This window comes from Vigna umbellata, chromosome 1, assembly GCF_029865625.1.
Source record: "Vigna umbellata cultivar VRB3 chromosome 1, Vumbellata_1.0, whole genome shotgun sequence".
Lineage (NCBI taxonomy): Eukaryota > Viridiplantae > Streptophyta > Magnoliopsida > Fabales > Fabaceae > Vigna > Vigna umbellata.
Window position 1 is genome coordinate 61,152,269 of NC_142165.1, and position 17,572 is coordinate 61,169,840.

Below are 17,572 nucleotides of genomic sequence, written 5' to 3' on the forward strand. Positions count from 1 at the left end.
AACTTTGATGGGAATTTGGATAACCTAGATACCTTAGTGGAACAATTGGACAACTCAAAAGGAGCTCTAGGTATCGAAAGGAACTTAGCTAAGAACAAGTTGGCTACCAAGATAGTATAGAATCCAAATAAGAACAAGTCAACTACTAAGAATACAAAGAACAAGTTAGTAACAAAGAAAGTGAAATACAAGTCGACCATAAACAAATAGAAGAACAAGTTAGCTAAAGAGAACAAGTCAACCAAAGAGGATAACAAGTTGGCTATGGAGATATGAGGAACCCAACTATTAATAAAAGGAACAAGCATGTGTTAGTATTTTAAGGTTGTTAAAGGAATAATTGATGTGGTAGAGAAAATGTGGAGATAGTGGAATGTAGAGAAAATATGGAGATAATGGAATACTAAAGTAGTAGTTGGAAGAAGTGTTATAGTTGTCTTAGTTGTGGTAGATGTTGTTTTGCATCAAATGATAAAGTACATGAGTATTTATAGACCCATAGATTATTCTAGAACATGCTAGTCACAACTTATGTGAAATGTCAGATTTTTACTTATGTAGAACGTTCGTGATTTTTTCTTTATATCTTAGAATTTTCTATAATATTCTAGATTTTTTATTACATTTAAGTATTTATATCTTAAGATTTTCTATATTCTTTTAAAATTTGCAATACACTTTAATAGCATTGCATGTGTCATAACGGGAATAGGAATGAAGGTAGAAGAAATGATTAAAAGCATAAATGTTTAATGGAAAAGTTTTGTTAGATAAACTTAAATGAAATAACATTAAATATATTAGCTATTAATGTATTTACTATTGTAGATAGTTAAGATAATAATCGTTGAGTAGTTAATATATTTGTCGTTAGAATTTTATAAGTAGTTAATGTGACAGTTGATTTTGTTAGTTTTGAGTACAACAGTGGAAATATGAGTGTGTAATTTATTTTTCTGATTACCTGAATGGAACAATAGCAAATGAAGTTATTCATCAAAAGTTTATTTTCCTAAGACTCTCGCTGTTTCGCTTAACTGTAGCGTAGACACTTCTTTGACGGAGTTCGACAGTGAATCCTACATCTCCATGTCAATGACTAGAGAAAGAAGTCAATGAATTGTTGGAATGTTACACTAGTGTAGTCAGGGGAAACGACAATGGTTATATTTGCCCATAGACAGCGGTTCCCGAACCGAGGCATATCCAGGCGAGGCAAAATGTCTACTTTTTGCCTCTGGTGTGAACTGAGGCATAAAAGGGTAAGATACTGCCTCAGTTCATCCTTAACCGAAGCAGTAGATGTTTTGATTTTTATTGAACACCCAAGCAACGTTCTTCCACTGTTTATTGCCTAACACATGAAACACTATCAATAGCAAATACATTTTTCAGTGTGACACATACATTTCAACCACGATACACATTTCAACCATGATATACCAATATTCTACATCACTTTTACTAATTTTTCATTCAATAATTTACAATCAGGAAGCAAAATGCAGAGAGCAGATTTTTCTTACTGCACCAAGTCTCAACCAATATACCAGTCTCAACCAATATACCAACTCAAATATCAAACACAAGATAAAGAGGGTTTGAACAAATTACCGTGATGGGCAGCACCAATGACGACGGCGGCAGCGGGGCAACGGCATCAACCGGGGCGACGAGGGAAGAGTGGGCAACGACAGTGACAACTGCAGGGACGAAGGCGGCAAAGTGAGAGAACGACAGTGAACCAATTCTCACAGCAAATGGATGCACAGTGTAGGGAAAACAGAGAAACTTCAGGCGTACAAGATGAAAAAGAGAGGCCGCGAGGAAGGAGGAAAATGGAGCTTCAGCCGAGGAAGAAAATGGAGGTTCAACAGGTGGTGATGGCTAGAGAGAAAATGCAGGCGAGGAAGAAAGAAGATGCACTGCGAGGAAGAAAGAAGATGCACAATGTAGGTTAAGTTGTTACGCAAAAGTAAAAATTGTGAATGAGGATATGCTTCGGTTATTCAACTAACCGATGCCTCAACTCCAAACATATGCTTCGGTTCCACCAACTACCCGACGCAATAGCACAGTCTTGTGGGTTGCAGAGGGGTTTGCAGTGGCGTTGCAGGTTGTGGCAGGCCTATAGGCATCGGGTCTGCTACCAACCGATGCAATAGAACCTTTTCTAAAAAGTTGTCAGCCAAAAGTTTGATTTGCAGGGCGTGATGCAGAGATATAGGCATCGGTTCTGCAATTAACCGATGTAATATGCTCCTTCCACCTCGGGTTTCTCTAAACCGAGGTATATACGTCTATACGCTTCGATTTTTTCTTAACCGAAACCTATATGACGCGTTAGAAATCGCTTTTTCTACTAGTGTTATCTATTGTGAATCAACCTAATTTGTTACCGAGTCAAAGTCTCGGATCACTACTATATGAAATACTCGATGATTTAAAAAAAAGAAAAAACGAAAACAATTTGATGATCAAAGCAAGAAATTTGACGGACCAAACCATTTAATAAGACTTAATAAGAATAATAATTTTATTGAACAAATTTGAAATTATTGCTTATATTTATTAGAAAGAAGTTAAGTGCTGGCATGATGGTCCCGAAATGGCTACTAAGCTAACAAGCATGAACGTGTAATAGGAAGTGGTGGATCCGAGAATGATCCAGTGATAATGCGATTTGCGATCCAGCCATTTGCTGCGTCAGTGTAGTGCACGCCATCCCAGCTAATGTGTGAAGAAGGATCTTGACACGAGCCAACATGAATCTGTCCACCATTAATGGTGACATTGAAATCTCCACAGAAAAAGTGATTGCCACCCTCATGATACCCACAACAGATTTCAGATGGGTCAACAAATCCTGCCAATGAAGATAACAATTTATGAGTTACGTCAACTTTTATATTTCCCTCTCATAATAATTACTTCTTTACCTTCTTTCTTAGCATTGCTGATCAGCTCATACTTAGCAGAGAAAACGTCCACATACACAAATGAAGCATCGAGGTACAGTGCCCTCAGTTTGACCACTGTATCATTGAGCTTTGTGTTGAACTCTTTGGCCATGTCGTTTTGATACACGACACAGCCGTTTTGATCAAGATATCCATCCACTGGAGTATAATTGTAGGCATTGTGTATGGGCATGGCAACTGGTAGGCAACCTATGGGACCTGTGTTATGGATCCAGAATGTTCTCGCTCCTTGACTGTATAAATACTGACACGTGTGTTTTCTGTTTAGAAGTCTGCTACAGTGGAGATTTTATAGAAAAAATAAGACAAAAATAACTTACTATAAGCTGGTTTGAAAATTGGTCGACCATGTCTGAGATCACTGCTTCAGAATTTTCCTGTCCCATTCTTTGAAGAGCAGCAGCAATGTCATTTTGCCCAATATCGAATGTGTAGATGGCTTTCGCAAAGTCCTCTGGCCTTGGGAAGGAATTTCCCTGTCCTGCAAAGATATAAAACCCCTTAAACCCAAAGAAAAATGATAAAAGTACATCTTTATATGGATATACTTCTTCTGTATCCAATGGGTTAAACTAAAAATAATATAATATCTTCATTAAATTATATTGGTTAACTTCAAATCTAATCAATATCTTAATTATAATTCATCTAAATATTACATAATCATTAAAAACCATCTTATGAATCCTCCATAATCATTATCACTCTTTTGATAAAATGACAAAAATCAATTATCAATTAGTTTCAATAAATTACTCGATTACTAACAATAAAAAATCCGTCATTAAAATAAAATTTATTAACAAATTTTAAAATTTTAATTATTAATAAAAATATTGATTACTAATAATTTATTGGTAAAATTTATTGTTATAGAATTTTTATTATTAAAGAAAATGTTTATTTTGATAAAATGGATGTGAAAGTTTTTTGTAACATCCCAATTATATAACAACTTATATAATAAGGACGTCAACATCCAAATAAAGAGAACAGTCAGAGTATGACGTGTAATTAAATATGAAATTACAGTCATCCAAAAGTAAAAGAAACAGAATTTAAACTTAAACAGTTTAAGGGATGAACACTACAAGTGTTCGAATAGGAAAATTCCTAATAAGACTACACCGCAACCTCGGAATCCTCCAGCTCTTGTTCCAAAGGAATCTCCTCGACAACATCTGCTCCCATCCAAGTGGATGATCATCGCCAAAGAAACATACCCAAACAGCACACAACACAAACAATGCAAGGGTGAGCTAAATATAAAAAAAAAAAACATGTTATACATATAGTACAGTTAATTCAGGTCATCATGCATAGAAACATGTAAAGGAACAATTAAAGCATACTCATACAACTCACACACTCACACGACTCATCCGGATTTGTATAACTGTCGAACTAACAGTAGTCTGTGCACTTGCATAGTTCTGCTAGTCTTTCTCCAACACTAGCAAGGTAAATCCCCAACCTGCCTATCTCTGCCATCAACGGCTATAGACGAGGACCTCCCTCTACTCTCACCACTAACACTGTTCTTCTCTATGTGAGCATGTAGGGATAGACATACCGATCCTAAGTTCACTACAGTTATACAGAACAACAACAACACCCCACACAATCACTTCCAGTCATCTCTCCCTGAGATGTCCAATTCATACTCACATACATCATTATAGTTCACAACCATGTTCAGATGCATAATTCAAATGCAATAAAATTCAATCATTTTAGCAATCATACAAATTGAATATATCACAAAATAAATTAACAGTACATAATCTGTTCAATAGGATTTTAGTTAAAAACTTGTCGACTAGACTTCCAGGAAAGAGAGGTGCGTCACAATGGACAACTTAAGTACCAAGTCTTTCCTTAGCCAAAGTGTTCCTCAACTAGTTTTTAACAAATTTCTTATTTACAGATTCAAAACAGCAACATATAATATTAACACCGAAATTCCACATAGATAGATATACAGTAAACATTAACACTATTCACACAGAATTTCAAGACATGAATAGTAATAAAAACAATACTAAATCATATTATAAAAGCATAGAAAGGTTAGCTCCCCTTACCTCTTCTCTAGAATTATTTTCCTACTAGAAGTTGTTCCCCGAAAACTCTTCAGAACCTCTACTCTTTTTGCAACTAAAAATTTCTTCCTAACTCTTTCTTCTCTATTTCTCAAGCTCTCACTTGATTCCTCTTCTCTTGGTGCAGAATACCCTTCCCTCCCATGGCTATTTATAAGTAAAAAAAATTTACTATTCATTAATTTTTTAATATTATTTATTATTTTAATATTATTTAAAAATAATATTTTAATCATCCATTTGGTTAAATCTGATCCTAATTATATCCATGCTAAGGAATCCTAATTTCTTCCATGCTAAGGAATCTTAATTTCTTTCATGCTAAGAATTTTTTTTTTTACTATTCACTATTCACTTTTTACTATTCACTATTCACTTTTTACTATTCGATTTTCTTAAAAAAAAAATACTAAATAAGTTATCAAAAATTTTAACCTCTCCTTATAAAATTACTATAATTTTATATCCAAAATTTATATTTTTCTATCCATTAAAATTATTATTACTAATAAAATGCTAAATTTTACTACTATAAATATATATTTTTTTCATGGGTCTTACATTTTTCCTTTAAGTTTTGATCAATTTGTGATAAAATCCTTAATATTTTTTTTTAGATATATTGGTAATGGATTTTTTTCTAAATTTTAAAAAAAATAAACTTTAAATAAATACGCGGTAATCAATGTTTTAATTAAACTAAAAGTTAAATATGTTTTTGTATCTTAACCTTAAGTGAAAATTGAAATTAATTCATTTTTAAACTAAAATTTTATTAAATTTATTTGATAGTTTAAACATGTTTCTTAACTAATATTGAAAAGAATGTGTCAAACAATATAAATAACTCAAATGTTATCATGAAATATGTTTGAAATGTGTCAAATAAATTTAACAAAATTTGATTAAAAATAACTAAGTCTACATATTTTTAAAGTTAAGGAACTAATAATTGGATCAAAATTTTGAAGAGAGACTAATTTTAATTTTCACTAAAAATTAAGTAATAAAAAACATATTAAACCCGTAAAATAATACTACGAGTTAAATTTTAAATGAGTAGTATTAAGTTGGTGTATATATAATTTCAATGGTAATATCCTTATTGATGACCACTAGTGCACTACAAGGAAACAACACCGGTTATTTTCGTCTATACGCAGCGGTTCATAAACCGAGGTATATACAGGCAAGGTAAAAAGAGGTAGCTTTTTTGCCTCGGTTCAGAACCGAGGCAGTATGTGGGGCTCTTTTACCTCGATTGGATTCGAACCGAGGCGGTAGATGCTTTTTTTTTTAAAAAAAAATGGGGACTTTTAGCTATTCAGAAAAAGGGCGATTGACGGTGAAGTCGCCCTAGTAGGTGTCGGGGACGACGATGGGGAGGGAAATCTGCTGGCTACAGTAGGAGGCATGGAGGTGGAGTGCATGTTAGTAGACACTGATGCGGGAGTTAGGGTTGTGGGCGGATAGGGTGACCTGCATGGTGAGAGAGAGTGTTGGGGATGGGGGAAGAGAGGTTGAAGGTGAAGAGGGTGACGTCTTGGAGGGTGAAGCGGAGCTTGGTAGCGCGGAGGATGACCCATATGAAGGCCACAACGCCGATGAGGATGAAGCGGAGGAGAAGATGACCAATGCTGGAGGCAACAACAATGACCAGTGGTGGAGGCAACGGTGGAGAAGCGACAAACTGTTCGGGCAAGATTGGAAGCAAGATTTCGCGTTCTCTGACGGAAGAAGAAGAAGAAGAAAGACCGAAAATGTGCTTACTATGTTTACGCTTCTGAAATTTAACTATCAAAGAGGTTATTACCTCGGTTATACAAATAACCGATGCGTAAACCTTCCAGAAAAAATTCAAAATAAAATTGAAAATGAAAATTTTGAAAATATCTACTAACTATAGGCCTCGGTTCGCGCCTAAACCGAGGCATAAAGGGCCTATGACATCGGTTAAAATGGAACCGAGGCAATAAAGGTTGACAAGATGGATTTGAAACGTTTAGAATCAGTTTCTGGCGGGACATATTGCCTCGGTTGGTCAGAGAACCGAGGCAGTAGACCTATTTCAAAAATGCTGTCAGAGTTTTTTGTCTCGGTTGGTCAGAGAACCGAGGCAGTAGACTTGTTTCAAAAAAGCTGTCAGAGGTTTTTGCCTCGGTTGGTCAGAGAACCGAGGCAGTAGACCTGTTTCAAAAAAGCTGTCAAGTGAAAAGTCTGATTCAGCAGGATTTTTTGCCTCGGTTGGTCAGAGAATCGAGGTAGTATACTCTTTAGGCATCAGTTCAAATTGAACCGAGACATATAGTGTCGCCAGAATTACAAAATTGCCACCGCTTTTTTATATGCTTCAGTTTTTTTAAAACTGATGCGTAACGCGCGAGTTAAAAATAGTGGACCTTGATTCTATTAATGTAAGAAAAGTCAAATTTTTGTAGTCTAATATTCATGGTATATTAGGAAATGTTCAAATATAAAAGCTGGTCTTACAAATCAAGAAAGACGTGATAAACCATAAATACTACTACTGCATAAGTGTTTGTTATAAAATATATATATACCCCATAAGTTGCATTTACGTGCGTGTTAAGATGTAACAGTCAATATTTGTGATGTAATTAATTAAAGTAAAGGAAGAAGAACCTCGCTTGTAGAGCTTGGCAGTGCGTGTCTTAAATTGGATAAACTGTGCGACCTGAATTTGAAGACTGAAAGGACTACCACCATCAAAGAATGTTCTGTTTTGCTTCCTAATGGTTGATGATGCTGCGCCAAAGTTTGCACCCTGCTCATAGCTTGTTCCAATTGAATCCATGTAAGCACTCAAGTACTGCAAACCTAGATGCTTCGCTGAGAATAAGAATATGAAAAACAAAACCAATTAAAATTCTAAATATAGGAATAAATTATTATTAATTAGTATAATAATTTTTTTAAATATAAGAGGAATTGATCGAATGAGATATGTGTACCAAGGAAATCTATGATAAGGCGACCGTCAGAAGCTCTCCCAACAGCCTCATGAAAAAAGGTCTGACCATAGGGCAAAGCTGCTGGGTAAAATGCTGCCGACATGCATCCAGTATCTGAGTTGGAGTCACCAAAGTTGAATATGGCTGGAAAACCACAACTTTCTGAGGATTTTGTTTCCTCGGCAGCGGCTATATTCAAAAACAGCGAGAATGAAATCACAGCTACAAAAAACTGTCCGAGGAATCCCATTTTTGCAGCACAAACTAATACTCTTGTTGTGTTGTGTTAGCGTATGTGTTATTATACAACCAAGGACGTACCTGTTTTAACGGTGTCAAAATGTTTGTAGTTGCTTAGGAGTCACGTATCTGTGGATGGAAGCCACAATTAAGTATTTTCATTGAGTTTTTTTATAATCATATTTTGATTTTCATTTGTATAGATTTTTTTAATCCTTATAAAATTTGAAAGTATTATTTTTAATATGAGTTAATTTTAGTTTCTGATATTTTTAATTTCTTTATCTTTATTTGCCCTAAAAGCTTAATCACTGTTTCTATTCTTAAAGTTTATTTTAAAATGATTAAATAACATTAATTTCTAACATTATTTATTTTCGAAACATAACATTGTAACAAAAATACTACTGTGTGCTGCTCTTGTATTATATAATGGTACATACCATAACAATATTTCCACATTTTTGAGGATGAAAGAAGAAGGAATAAAATTGAAAATCATTAAAATTTTATTGAGACTAAAGTATTTCTTTTATTCAATTTTAGTACACTTTTCAAATATATGAAAAAAAATTGTATTGGATATCGTATATGAAATTAAATCTTATTTGCAACTAATAGAAATGATGAGAAAATTACGAGTGATTTGTTAGATGATTTTTTTTTTTCACCATGAAGCTTTTGTTTATAAAATTTTAACATAATGTAATAACACTACATTTTATGTTTATAGCTATAAAATAAAATTTGATATACGCGTATGCAGTAGCACGACTTACGATCGGACAAAAGTTCAATTGAATCCTACAGAGGCTAACTTTAATTCTATTCATAATTGAGTAAAATAGGATCGAATTTATATTTGGATATCACTTTTTTAAATTGTTTTATATTAAAAAGTATTTTTCGCATGAAAAAGGTTTGTTGTTTTGGACTATAAAAGGAGAATATGATGTGAAGGTCTGCCTTATACGAAATATATTTATATAGGAATAGTTATTATTCCTTCTACTTTTGTCAATTTCTAGTGCATTTAATAGATATTTAAACTTAGGCTTTTTGTCACTCTCATTGATTTATATTCGTGTATTCTCAACTAACTAATTTTAATTTCAATTAACAAATTTGAAGTTACCTTCCTTTTCACTCGTATAATACGTGCATTAAGAATACAAATCCCAATTTCATATTTTTAGACGTGTTTAAAATGACATTTATATCTATTTATCAAATAGACTATTTTATAACTATTTAATAAAATAAATGTGATAAAAATTTTTTTGAATTAGTAATACTATTCAATTAATATAATATAGTTGTAAAAAAAATGAGATTTAATTATTTTATTTTATTAAAATCATAAATGGAAAACAAACTAATTGAGATTCATTGTTACTATCTCTCTAAAACACACTAATTTTCTCTTTTCGACATTCTTTTTAGCATTCTAATAAATTTACTCATTGAAGATCAAAGAATATTATAAGAGTTATAGTATAGAGATAATAGTTGTTACTATGGGCTTATATTCGGTCGATTGGGTACGATTGCATACTGGCTAGAAAAGACCGAACGGTCGATGAGCAAAAAAGAGTTTCGTATCCGCTCAGTCACGACAGCAGTTGAGCAGAGTTAAAGCGCAATCAATACGGTAACAACTATTAATGATTGGTTAAGACAAATATTAGTGACTATTAAGAAGTAAATTAATTGATCAGATTCTTATAAACTCTATAAATAGATATTTAACTTTGAGGTAATGTTTTACGCTTTCATAATCACATTACTTTAGACATCCAGAGGAAAATTTTGACTTGAGCGACGAAGTGTATTCTGTAGGTCACCCCCAGATATCGATCGGTTACTAGAGCAAAGAGAGGAGCGAACATTCGTCAAAGACAGGAGCAGCACACAGGCGATATCCTCGTACCAATTTAGCAAAAAAAATTTGGCACCCACCGTGGGGCCGAGGATAGTAAAAGAAACCCAATCAAGACCATAAGGATGACAAGACAACCATACCCGATGGTGTTGATGTAGGAGATGTAGAGACAGATGCAAGCTATGTAGGCGAAAATTGCGACTTTACGTGTAGAGCGTGATGCAAGGTAGAGGGCGCAGTCAAATTAGCAGTCGGCGGCACATGCCCCAACTCCCATAGTGGAACTTGCTCAAACTGAGCCAAGAGGAACTGATCAGGAGGAAAACAGCTCCAGGAGCCGATCAGTCTGTTCGGCTAATGCCAGTCAGGCCAGGGCGCTTCACCCTTTCACAATGACTATTGTCGCAGAGCAAATGCCGGAAAGAATGCCTTTCACTATTGAAAAATATGATGGATCGAGTGATCCGGAGGAGCATCTGAGGTCGTTTGCGGATGCAATGGCGATATATTCGCCTAATGAGATGGTTTGGTGAAGGTTTTTTTCCCTATCCATCAATGGAGAAGCCTTAGCATGGTTCCATTCCCTTCGTCCCAGAACCATAGACAGTTTTGAGACATTGAGAAACCTGTTTGAACAACAGTTTGCTTCCAATAAGGCGCAAAACCTTACTTATATGGAATTAACTAAAATCAAGCAGAGGAAAGATGAAGACCTGAGGGATTAAAGGATGAATCTTTAACTTCGTGAAGGAAAGTCAAGCAGTAAGAAGTTGCAATGGTGGATTTGGATCCAAGAGCCAACACAGATGACAAAATGGAGCCACTAGGAAACGAAATCGTTCGGCCTCGGGCACAAGGAAGACCAGGTCACTTCAATTGGAAGTGAATTAATGGAGGAACATGCCAAGCTAATCGGCAGAGAACTTAAGGACAATAGTGATCTGTTTTCCTGGGTCGCAACCGACATGCTAGGGATACACCCAAAGGTCATGTCTTATAAATTGGCCTTGTTCAAGGAGGCCTGCCCGGTAGCGCAGAAGAAAAGAAGGCTAAGGGAAGAGAAGAGGTTGGCAATTGATGATGAGGTGAAGAAGCTCTTGGAAGCAAACTTCATTCGTGAAGTCAAGTACACTACTTAGCTGGCGAATGTTGTGATGGTGAAAAAATAGAATTTGTAGTGGAAGATGTGTACAAACTTCACGGATTTGAACAAAGCCTGTCCTAAAGACTCTTACCCTCTTCCGAGCATCGATGCTTTTGTAGATGGGACTTCAGGGTTCCAAGTGCTGAGTTTATTGGATGCCTATTCAGGGTGTTACCAAATCCTCATGTACCCCCTGATAGTGAGAAAACAACCTTTATCACCGAGTGGTCGAATTACTGCTATGAGGTAATGTCGTTCGGCTTGAAGAATGCGGGGGCTACCTATCAGCGTTTGATGGACAAGGATTTTTGTCATCAAATCAGAAGGTGCATGGAGGTATATGTTGATGACATGTTCGTTCGGAGCAAGTCGGTAGAAGATCATGTAAAAGATCTTACTGATGTGTTTGGCCAGGTTCGTAAGTATGGTATGCGGTTGAATCCAGCTAAATGTACCTTCGAGGTACCTGCTGGAAATTTTTTGGGCTTTATATTGATGGCTAGAGGGATAGAGGCAAATCCTGATAAGTGCAAGGTGGTGTTGTCCGAGTTTGGATTGCGGTTTGAATCGCACGGCTCTATGCGGGGGCAACACTTAGATGATTTTGCAGCTGAATTGCCTCAGCAAGGAGATGAACCTTTGCGGCCTTGGAACAAAGTATAATGTTTTGAAATTTTTCTTGTGCAATAAGCAAATATTAGTGCAATGAAACAATAAATGCAAATGTAAGGAGATAAAGGAGAGAAAATCAAACATAGGTTTTATCCTGGTTCGGCCTCAATGCCTACATCCAATCACCCTTTCAATCAACCACTAATTGAAGGATATTTCACTATAATGATTGGATGATTACACCAAAGGTTTTACTGTGAATACACCCTCATAAAGTAAACACCTTTCCCACTCACACAATCAAATATAGAAACAACAACACCTGCAAACACAACACCCCACGGTCTTGTTGCAGAAAACCCTTTGAGAATTCCCTCTTCAAGTCAAGAGCACACCACTCTTCTTCCTACTGCTCACGTCTAGGGAAACAACAAGTCAAATATTGCAAGTCTTCTCTCTTGATCTATCAAGATGCACCTTTAGTTGTGCTAAGTGATCAATCGTTGCAGTACAGTCAAAATGTCTCTCAAGAATTCCGCAAGATACTTCAAATTCTTCACGTTCTTGACTCTTGGAGATTTTTAGTAATCTGTAAATGCCTCTTAGATAAAATCAATCAGATATGAAAATGTAAGAATGATTAATCAAATCGTTGTTACAAAATTCAAAAAATGCGTCAATATATATTATATCAGTCCCGACACAAAATAATCAATTACTAAACTTATGTAACCGGTTACATAAAACAGATGTAACAGAATTACAACAAACTCAGCTCCTTAATTGAATACACAACTAATGTAATCGATTCTCATTAAATGTTGGTCAAACATATTTAAAAATATGATCGTTATAGCAATTATGACAAGCATGAAATCAATTTTGAAACATAACATACTTAATCAAATACACAGAACATGTAATCGATTTAAGCTTCAACACTTAGAATACTTTTGAAAAATTTTATTTCCAAAAAATCATCACAACACATTTGAAAATGATGTATACAAACACACAAGTTTTAATCAATTCAACAACTAATGTAATCGATTCAAACTAGTTGTTTTGCTATAGTTCAAAACATAAGTTGTCTGATGACCTTAATTGATTACTACAACACTGTAATCGATTATGTCATGCAGATATGCTTTTGTGCTTGTGGTTTTCAAAACACATAAACATACATAATGAATACACAGATATAATCACATCATAAACACAATAGTATGCAGAATCACTAGTATGTTCAACATATGTATTTAACACACATTACATGTATTTGCAAATCCACATATGTAAAAACACAACATACATAAACTCTTTTCTGTTGTGACTTCACAACATTCATGTGTTGTTACTTATCAATGTGTTGTCATCATCAGAAACCAACATAACAGGGATTTGGTTCAACTAATACATGTGCTCCCCCTATCAACAATCTCCCCATTTATCAACACTTTTCTTCCTTTTTGGTTCTGCTTTGGATCTTTAGATGAATATAATTAGTTATCAATTTTCTTGCTTACAATCTGATTTGATGATCTGGTGTATTCTATTCTTCCTTTTTGGTTTTGTTTTGGATTGTTCTTTAGTTCAATATCATGCATTGTATCTTAGCTCAGTTCTATAAAACTATCACATGCATATACATAGCATTCTTTTATCCACTTTCAAATTTTCTTGCACTTAGTTACCAACACCTTCACTTTTCAATAACATTCATCAATTTGAATTAGAATGATGTATTACCTCTTTTCAAAATTTTATTTTCTTTATCATAGATGAGGTTCCTATTTCTTCATTTTTTGCATCATTTTATATTAGGTATCATGCATCATTTAGATTTGTTTAATGTATCCTGACGATCTTACAAAAAGTTGGCAATCATCTTGCCATTGGAAAACATGATAGGAAACATTTCTGAGGGAGTAACTACATAAAGAAATTTAACAAATTTTTGTATGATTGTAGCTTTTGTTTCGTAGATAGAGCCAAAGTACATAAAAGCTCTTCAAGATAACAAGTGGTGCATTGTAATGCAAGAGGAATTGAATCAGTATGAAAATAATATGTTTGGGAACTCATTCGTAGAGAAGAAACACACTAAGTCATAGGAACAAAGTGGGTGTTTAGAAACAAACTGGATGAAGATAAACATATAACCAAGAATAAATCTAGGTTTGTTGCAAACGGATATAGTCAAGAAGAAGGCATAGATTATGTTGAAACATATGCTCCTATTGTGAGGTTAAAGGTTATACACTCACTTCTTGCTTATGCTTCAATTATTAATTTTAAATTATATTAAATGGATGTTAAAAGTTCCTTTCTAAACGGATTCATTAAGGAAGATGAGTATGTTGATAGGGGGAGCTATTCCTACCCTATATATCTATGTTTTTTATGATGAACAAAAGAATGATTTTAAAGTTTTCTTGCACAACAAATGTCATAACAATTGTTTTATCATTATTGTGTTTGTGCTTGATATATGCATTAATTGTTTGGAAATGAATCATGAGTTTAAATAGATTGAACATATCATTTCTGGTAGAATTAATCAGTTAAGCAATGTATATAATTTGTTAGATTTCTTCATATATCATTGTATGCTTAATAAGGGAAAACAATTGTGTAGTAATCGACTATATATGTTGTACAATCGATTAAAACACGATGCTAAGCCAATATGTGTTTGATAAGTGCATTGATCGGTTTAGAATGAAAGTTGATTTGAAAATTTGCTTAAGTGTTGAACATAACCGATTACATAAGTTTCATATTTGGTTAAACAAGTTTCATATGTCAAAATCAATTTCATTTAAAGCTTGAATTGTTTCTAACGGTCAAATGAATTTATTGTTGGCTTGTATGAATTGTATAATTTATTGCATGCGTTGCATAATCTGTTAAATCAAAACAAAAGCAAATTTGTTAAAGCAGAAGAAAAAGATTAACAAATTACATAAATTTCGTAATCAATTATAATGTGTCAGGATTCAAAAAATCCTATAAATAACTATCTTGCACACTGTATGAAAGCAATTCAATTGCAATCAATTTCATAACTAACTTTTTGATTGAGTTTTGATTACAGAAGCGTCCAAGAACTGTCTTGAAGAATCAAGGATCAAACTTCGGTTTTACACATCAAGATTCTATCAAGAACGTGGGCTAGAATAATATTGATTCATTCTACACTACTGGAGTGTACCTAGGAGATAAGTTTCATCATTTGTAATATGTGTATTGTGTTCTCTTGCTGTTGTACTAGGGGAGAGAGCCATGTGTGTTCACATTGAGAGTTGGGATTGTTCTCAAGGTGCTAAGAGAGCTGTGATTGTTCTTTGTTTGGTAAGAACGTGAGGGTGTTCACCTCTTGTTTACTATAGTGATTTTGAATGGGGTGAGAAGTACATTGAGATGTGATATCTCTATATGCTTGTAACTCTATCATTATAGTGGAATCCCTTCAACTCATGTTGAAAAGGAAGACTAGATGTAGGATTAGCCGAACCAGTATATATTGTTGTGTTGATCTTTTTCTCCCTTTTCTCTTTTATTATGGATTCATCATTCTTGCTTTATTGATTTCAAGAAACCCAAAGATTTTGCAAAGCTTTTGAAAAGATAAATTTTTTAAGCAAAAATCCAATCCACCCCCCTCTTGGCTTGAGATATAAGGCATCACTTTTCTAACAACTTGTATAGAACAATCCCCTGGATTTGAAGATTATAAATTTCCTAATCACATCTATAAATTAAAGAAACCACTATATTGATTGAAACTAGCACCTAGATCTTGGTATGAAAGGCTCAACAATTTTCTATTGGAAAATGATTTTAATAGAGGAAAATTGATTCAACATTGTTTATCAAGAAAGTAGGAGAATATATTCTACTTATTCAAGCTATGTGTGGTGATATTGTTTTTGGATCAACTGATGATTCTCTTTAAAAAGGATTTGTAAGTATTATGTAGAGAGAATTTGAAATGTCATTGATGAGAGAATTAAGATTCTTTCTTGGATTACAAATTAAATAAAAGGAAGATGGAACCTTCATATTTCAAACTAAGTATTGTAAGGAAATACTCAAGAAATTTGGAATGGATACAACAAATGAGGCATCTACTCCACTCCTATTGCAATTTCCTACTACTTGGATAAAGATGAATTAGGTATGGAAATAAACCAAACTATGTTTATGGGCATGATAGGATCGTGATTATATCTTACTATAAGTAAGCCTTATATAATGTAAAGTTTGTGTGTATGTGTGTGTATGTGTTTGATATAAGTCTTGTTTCACAACATCACACCTTGTAGCAATTAACATAATCCTTAAGTACCTCGAAGGAACTGTCTCTTTTGGATTATGGTATTCTGTAGACATCTTTCCTAGTTTAATAGGTTATTTTGATGTTCAGTATGGGGAATGTAAAATTGGTAGGAAGAACACTAGTGGAATATGTCAATTGTAGGATTCTCTTCAATCTTTTGGCACTCTAAGAAACAGGCCCATGTGGCATTATTAAGGCCTAAGAGCGAGTATATTGCTGCAAGAAATTATTGTGCTTAAATTAATCAGATGAAACAACAATTAGGAGATTTTAATATTTTTCTTGCTCATTTTCCAATGAAATGTGTGATAATATTAGTGCTATTAATCTCACAGAAAATCCCATAATTCATTCCAGAACTAAGCATATTGATACTAGACATCATTTACTGAGAGATCACATTCAAAAAGGAGATTGTACAATTGAATAAATAGATACTAAGCATCAATTAACTGACATTTTCACTAAAGCATTAACTAAAGGTATATTTTTGAGGTTATAAAGGATTTGGGAATATTAGAAGTATCTTAAAGACTTAAAATGATTATAATTATAGTTTTTCAAAAGTTTACACATAAATAATCGATTATTTTGTATGATAATTGTTTCTCAAGGACCAAATTTTGTTTTTATTTTCACTTTGGAATAATTGATTATCCAGTGTGATAATCCATTATCATTATTCTACTTTATAGTTGAAATTGGTTATAAAATAATTGATTATCACTTAAGATAATCAATTCTCATTCAAAATAATCTATTATCATAAGTTTTGAAACCTAAATGAAGAATCAATAATCAGTTATCTCGAATGATAATGTATTATTGGAAGTTTTAGAATGTTAAATTTTTCAAAACTAGTCATTGCAATGACTGCTTTTGCAATTATGATGTGAAATCTAACCATTGAGCACCTAGGATTATAAATAGGAACCCAAAAATTGATTATTGCATCAAAATATCTCCTATGAGTTCTCCATCTTAAAAAACTAACTCATTTTGATTTCTTAAGTTCTATCCTCCTCTTCCATTACATCCAGTTTCGAAAAACCTTCTTACCATGGTAGAATCTTCATGCAGAAAATTTCCAACCAAAACAAGTGGCCAACCAGCTCCTAGATATGAAGCAAGGCTTGCAAGACTTGAAGTATGGATTTTTGATCCTGAAAGAAGACAAGAATTCATCAAATTCTGGAAGGACAAAAAATTGGTAGCACCCAAGTTCTTCGACATTGCTTGGTTCAGTGTTGTTGGGTTTCAATTTCCACAATTTCTAGTAAACCAAGGGCTTCAATAC

General features: G+C 33.8%; 2 protein-coding genes across 2 annotated transcripts; one reads left to right on the forward strand and one right to left on the reverse strand.

The window, feature by feature from the left end:
* Positions 1-2,485: 2,485 nt before the first annotated feature.
* LOC124826971 (GDSL esterase/lipase At5g14450-like) lies at positions 2,486-8,330 on the reverse strand. The gene is made up of 5 exons (XM_047299944.2): positions 8,056-8,330; positions 7,727-7,933; positions 3,302-3,462; positions 2,940-3,225; positions 2,486-2,866 (listed from the first exon to the last, which is right to left on the reverse strand). The coding sequence occupies exons 1-5, from the start codon at positions 8,303-8,305 to the stop codon at positions 2,616-2,618; spliced, it is 1,155 nt and encodes a 384-aa protein (XP_047155900.1). The 5' UTR covers positions 8,306-8,330; the 3' UTR covers positions 2,486-2,615.
* A 2,737-nt stretch (positions 8,331-11,067) lies between these two features.
* On the forward strand, positions 11,068-11,984 carry LOC148205964 (uncharacterized). Its single transcript, XM_088105878.1, has 2 exons — positions 11,068-11,303; positions 11,441-11,984. The coding sequence occupies exons 1-2, from the start codon at positions 11,068-11,070 to the stop codon at positions 11,982-11,984; spliced, it is 780 nt and encodes a 259-aa protein (XP_087962004.1).
* The last annotated feature ends 5,588 nt before the right edge of the window (positions 11,985-17,572 follow it).

Excerpts from the sequence above, each read along its gene's own strand:
- LOC124826971 (XM_047299944.2), bottom strand. The coding sequence starts at position 8,305 with ATGGGATTCCTCGGACAGTTTTTTGTAGCTGTGATTTCATTCTCGCTG. Across the intron at positions 3,226-3,301 it reads AATTTTCAAACCAGCTTATA|TATTTATACAGTCAAGGAGC; the intron begins GTAAGTTATTTT and ends CACACGTGTCAG. Across the intron at positions 2,867-2,939 it reads CAGCAATGCTAAGAAAGAAG|GATTTGTTGACCCATCTGAA; the intron begins GTAAAGAAGTAA and ends CTTCATTGGCAG.
- LOC148205964 (XM_088105878.1), top strand. The coding sequence starts at position 11,068 with ATGGAGGAACATGCCAAGCTAATCGGCAGAGAACTTAAGGACAATAGT. Across the intron at positions 11,304-11,440 it reads AACTTCATTCGTGAAGTCAA|ATGGGACTTCAGGGTTCCAA; the intron begins GTACACTACTTA and ends ATGCTTTTGTAG.